The 5,465-nt window shown below is 50.0% G+C and overlaps 1 protein-coding gene across 1 annotated transcript; it reads right to left on the reverse strand.

Annotated features, from left to right (window-relative positions):
- Positions 1 to 1,248: 1,248 nt before the first annotated feature.
- OAZ1 (ornithine decarboxylase antizyme 1) lies at positions 1,249 to 5,236 on the reverse strand. The gene is given in 5 exon segments (NM_001289874.1): positions 1,249 to 1,766; positions 1,883 to 1,968; positions 2,426 to 2,598; positions 2,705 to 2,850; positions 5,049 to 5,236. Coding segments are annotated over 5 exon segments (651 nt in total). The 5' UTR covers positions 5,165 to 5,236; the 3' UTR covers positions 1,249 to 1,635.
- Between the last annotated feature and the right edge of the window lie 229 nt (positions 5,237 to 5,465).

Raw genomic sequence — 5,465 nt, forward strand, 5'->3', positions numbered from 1 at the left:
CAGAACAGCCTCGATGGAGTTCGGTGTGGTTTACAGCTGCTGCACCTGGAGACCGGGCTGCAGCAGCGGTGCATCTGCTGTTTGGCACGGAACGCAGCACCACACGGGATCTGCACCCTGGTCTCCAAATCTAAACCAAGGCTCGATGAGACAGGCCGGCCAAACAAGTTCCTTAGCCACACAGACCCCAACACGGCCACCGCACAAGCGCAGCCGGCCCAAAGAATTGGGCCATGTAGTATCTCGCGTGGCTACAAGATGGCAGCAAAGCCCGCGGCTCAGCCGCTCTCCTCGGTTCCCCAAGGCTCCCCAGGACCTTTCCTTGTCTCCCAGAGCTCCCCTGGGCTCCCCAAAGCTCCACAGTCCCCCCACAGCTCCCCTTGGCTCCCCTCGGGTTTCCAGGGGTCCCTGGGCCTTTTCCTGGCTCCCGGATCACCTCACTGCATTAGTTCGTGCTGTGGATCCCACCACAGGATCTGCTCCTTGCTGCACATCCAAGAATGGAATTTCAGGGGGTTTATTTGGGTGTATTCCATGGAATTCCAGCACCGCTCAGCCCAGAACATCTGCAAGGGATGAGCTGTGGGGTGATCCTTAGGCCCCCTCAGCCCTTGAACTACTTTTCACCATGTCCAGAGTTCCTAAAGCCGAGCTCAGCAGAGTCAGGCCCCAGGCAGAGCACACACTCATGAAAATGTTCTATTTACAGACTCACAGCGACACAGCTTGGTAACATAACCCATCCCAGGGATTCGCCACCCCAGAGTCTTATAAAAGAAAGAGTAATCAGCTCAAGTGGTGCCACACAGGCCCCCAAAGCTGCAAGTGCTAAGTAAAAGTGTCCCCCAGGAGAGCTCTGGAGGCCACCACACCAGGATTTAGCTATCAAGTGTCACAAGCCTCCCCAGATCACAGCCCAAGAACCCATCAAGCCACCCCATGTGCTAATACAGGCTGCACTGGCGCTGGTGACATCAGGACTTCGAGTATCAAAGTCACATATTTGATCCTCAAAAGCACTCGAAGCCCAAGACACCCACAAGCTGCACTTGTGACTTTCCAACTAACTTATCCCTGTAGTATCCTACAAAGCACTGATAGAGCAGGGACGCAGTGATCCTAATTACCAGCAGAAATGGATAAGCTGCTAATTGTTTCACTAAAAGTTGGTTTTTAGAGGATTGGTAGATGACTTGAAGTCCTGGTAGATCATAGCCGTGATTTCCAGACAAGCAAAGAATGAGCAAGGCCGTTCCGTACCTGCAGCTTTAATGGTTGGCGCAGTTCCAGAGCCACCTCTTCAGAGTGCAAGTCTTAAACAGCTTAAACCAGCAATAAAAAGTAAAATATAAATTTTTATTTAGAATTAAAGCAAATACTTCAGTATCACAAACACAATATTAAACTTCAAGAAATATACTGCTAATTTGGAGGGAGCATTTATTTGCACAACCACAACATGCGCACAAATCCAGAAAAAGATGCGGAGTCTGAAATTTTCAACATCTCACCACCAGAGCAGTTGGTCACAACATTTCGTACAGAGTTATAGATACTGTAATAGATGTTGACAAAATTTCTACAGAATCATCTTTATAGACAACAAGAAAGCTCTAAGAGGCAAAACATTGCAATCTATTCTTCTTCTGACGAGTCTCTCTCAAACGTGTAGGCCATGAAGCAAGCATCTGGTCTCTTGGGGACAAGGGGATGCCCTGGTCTCACAATCTCAAAGCCCAAAAAGCTGAAAGTACGGAGCAATGCAGCTAGAAAAAAGGAGCAGAAAATAAATGTCATCTATTTGATGCTGCACAATAGTTAAAGCATCTAAAACCCATTTCAAATAATGCGTTCACATCCCTAGAGACAGCGCTACACCCACCTCTATCATCTCTGTTCTTGTGGAAACAAATGAACACATGATCAACTCGAAGCTGTTCTTCAGCAAACTCTAGAAGAACTGCAAAACTAGAAGACAAAGACAAAGCACATGAGCAAGGATGTTCTGCAGAGATCAGTCAGCGCAGCTGATCTGCTCCTGAGCTCACACCAAGGAGACCCCTGAGCCTCAGCTTTAACTTGGGGGCAGAAATCTGAGTCTTCAGTATCACAGAAACCATGTTTTACCTGTCACAGCAGAAGGGAGAACTGCAGTGACAGACTCAGAACCAGGCTGGTGTTTGCAGTGGGTAAAATAACCCCCTAGTATGTGAGAACAAAGCCTGAAATCAGCCCTTTTAGGGGGTTCTGCCTGAGGAAACAGGATTAAATCAGGAGCCACTTAATAAAATAACATCAAGCACCATTATTAGACTTCAACTTTCAGAATAAAGGAAGGAAACAACAGTAAAGTGTTATTCCACCCTACTGACAGGCCTTCAAGCCAGAGGGAAATTAAACCGCAGCTGTATTTTGTTCTCCCCACCTGTCTTTGCTCCCTTCAGGCAGAGCACCACTGGGAATTTCTATGTAGAGGTTGTTGTTGTTCAGCACTGCTCTCCAACTAATGTGTTTGGCATCTGTAAGCCTTGACTGGACATTCAGAATTCTTGTCCTGTTATTGGATGTTAGTTCTTCTGTTACATTCAGCCGATTATCCTGTAGCAGTAATAAAAGCAAAGTTATTTCCAATTCCTTTTGGAGAAGGGATAACTCCCATTAATAAGCTTGCCACAGCAAGCTGCTTGTTATTATTCATACTCACCGAATAAAATAAATTAGCTGAAAGATTGTGATCCCTCTGACTATTCCCTCGCCCACCTGGGATCTTCAGGGGTGGGTGAGGGACATCAGGAGCACCACCGAGGCCCCGGACCCAGGTTACTACAGCAATTGAAGGGAACCCTGGAACTAGAAAGGGATCACAGTTAGAGAGACAGACGGACAGCATTCAGGCAGTGATCAGATGACAAGATTTAAGAAAAAACTAAAGCAAAATGAAGCCCGGCCAAGGGAACTCCTCCCACTGCAACGCAGGGATGTGGCAAGACAAAGGAACCTGGAGCGCAGGGACAGGAACACTGCCTTGCGCCCAGGAGCATCAGACAGCTCCTGCGGCGGGATTTTGACAGAAAGACTGACTTGGAGATGAAAATAGGCTCAGCTCAAAGTGAGCAAGGCCTATTTCTATACCAAGGCAGCAAGATACGTGACCTGATCTCAAGAGAACCATTCTGCTAACGCACATTATCTCCTCACCTTGTTCTCCTATGTTATCAGGAATATACTGACCCAGCAAACTAGGGATCATTTTTTCCCCTGCGATATACAGCCCCAGTTACCTCACGCCTTTGCATCGGCACTCTTGGCTCGACACCAGGAAATTACACGCAATCATCTCGCAGACGACGCTACCTCGAATGTTTTCACCGAGCAAACTCACCCGTTTTAACTCCAATACCAAACCTGAATATCTGCAGCCCTTCGTGTCTTTCTACTGAATTCTTCAGGGCAATTTTGAGAATCGAATTTGGCTGGGCAGAGTTAGGTGAAGAATGTTATCTTTTAAAGATATAAGACATATTTCTCGTATGTGTCTTAAGTTCCAGCTCATCCATAAGAGCCTGATGAAGCAAATAAAGGTTCTCCGGTGCGGAGCAGGCGCGGCCGCCGGCCCCTCCCCTGCACCATCCTTCACCCCCGGGCTGCGCTCGCCAGTTGCGTCATCTCAGCAGATGCAGCAATCGAGGCCCTTGGGGAAATTTTCACAATCGTCCTGTCTGTGAGTGCCAGCAGCCATTTGCAAATCAGAATAAACATGTACAAATTAATCCACCATTTTGCACGGTTCACAGGAGTTCCTTTTTTGTTTTTCCTTTTTAAATGAGCTTGATACTCGGTGAATCATCTGTATTAGACAGGCACTGAACGGCCACATAGATCAAATATCAGATGCTGGAAGGCGTTTTGTTTAAAAAAAACTGCACTCAATTAAATGAGTGATCGACCCATTATTTTAAGGCTCTTTGAGAGACACTATTCTCCAGCACTAGCATTACTTATTTTATTTCAGAATGGCTGCAGAGCCAGGCATTCCTGATTATCCTTCCAAATAAGCCTTTAAGCACCCTGTTCAGAAGGGTGCAGTGCTAATCCTCGATAGAATTTCACCTCTTGCCCAGTGAAACGCCGTGCGCAACGAAGGCTGCCCACGCTTTGCAATTAAAAATGTATTTTAGAGTGATGTTCGTGCGCGCTTACTCCTCTCAGGAAAAAATTATCTTTAAACAACAGCCAAGTATTAAAATGGCTTTATTACAAAATACCGTAATCGGTTTTATAGCTCACACGGGAGGTTTAACCGTGGCTTCTTTTACACAGATGGATGCCCTACACCAGCCCCCCTCATTCAGTATTTTCTTCCCAGCATCTGCCAGAATTGTTTAATCTTTCAGTCGAGTTTTAAACCACCAGCTCTCCTAACACTCCCCATGTTCTACTTTAGGCTCAGCACCCTCGATTACTTTTCAAGAATATCTAACGATTACATAAGGGGATAACAGCTTCCAATCTCTTGCCATCTCCACCTAATTGTGGTGGGTTTTTTTGGTTTGTTTCGGTTTTTGGCTGTTTTTCCCGGTGGGCAGGCGGCAGCTCCAGGCCCGGCTTTGTCTGCAGGCCCCTCTGGGCCGGGCTGAGCTGCCAGGGGCTGTGTCGCCCCGGGGGGCTGTGACACCCGGTGTCCCCGCGGTGCTAACGTGGCCCCGGCGGGCTCGGGGGGGCGGCCCCGGCAGATCCCCCGCCCCGGGGCAGCGGGGACGTGTCGCCCAGCACGGCGGCGACTCACACCGGAGGGCGTGGAACCTTCAGGTTCCGCCTTAGGCGTTAGGTTTTTTTTTTCCTAACCCTTTCCATCCCCCTCTTTTTTCCGCGGGGGAGGCCAAGCCGCCCTCCCCGCCCCCCCGCCACGGAGCAGCCCTCCCCCCCGGCCACGGGGGAGGCGAGCGGCGCGGGAGGGACGTGGAGAAGGAGCAGGGCGGGCACTGAGGGAAAGGGGAGGCGGCGAGCGCCCGGCGGGGCGAAGGCTGAGGGAGGCCGCGGCCCCTCACCTGCTCTGTCCGGTACTGAGGCTCAGCACAGCGGGCATGATGGTGCTTTTATTCCCCTCTTTCTCTCTAGCGAAGCAGTGACTGTTGAGTATCCGCTGCAGGGAGGATTTCACCATCCGGCCGCTCTGGTCCGAACCCCGAAACCCTCCTCTGCTCCCACCGGCCGCTCTCCAGGCGCTGCTACACAAAATGGCACCGCGGTCGCAGCGGGTCCTTATATAACCTTCCCAAGCCACGCCCCCGCCGCGGTAACGCCCCCTTGGAACGAGACACACCCCCAACCGGGAAAGACTCCCGTCCGGTGGACGGCCCGGTTGTCCCTTAGAAAATCTCGCTTTCTATTGGCTGAAGGGAGGGCGGGGGAGGAACCGAAAGCTCTTATTCTATTGGCTGGCAAGGTGCCGGGATTCGGCATTG

Source organism: Columba livia, chromosome 27, assembly GCF_036013475.1.
Source record: "Columba livia isolate bColLiv1 breed racing homer chromosome 27, bColLiv1.pat.W.v2, whole genome shotgun sequence".
In the NCBI taxonomy this organism is placed as follows: domain Eukaryota; kingdom Metazoa; phylum Chordata; class Aves; order Columbiformes; family Columbidae; genus Columba; species Columba livia.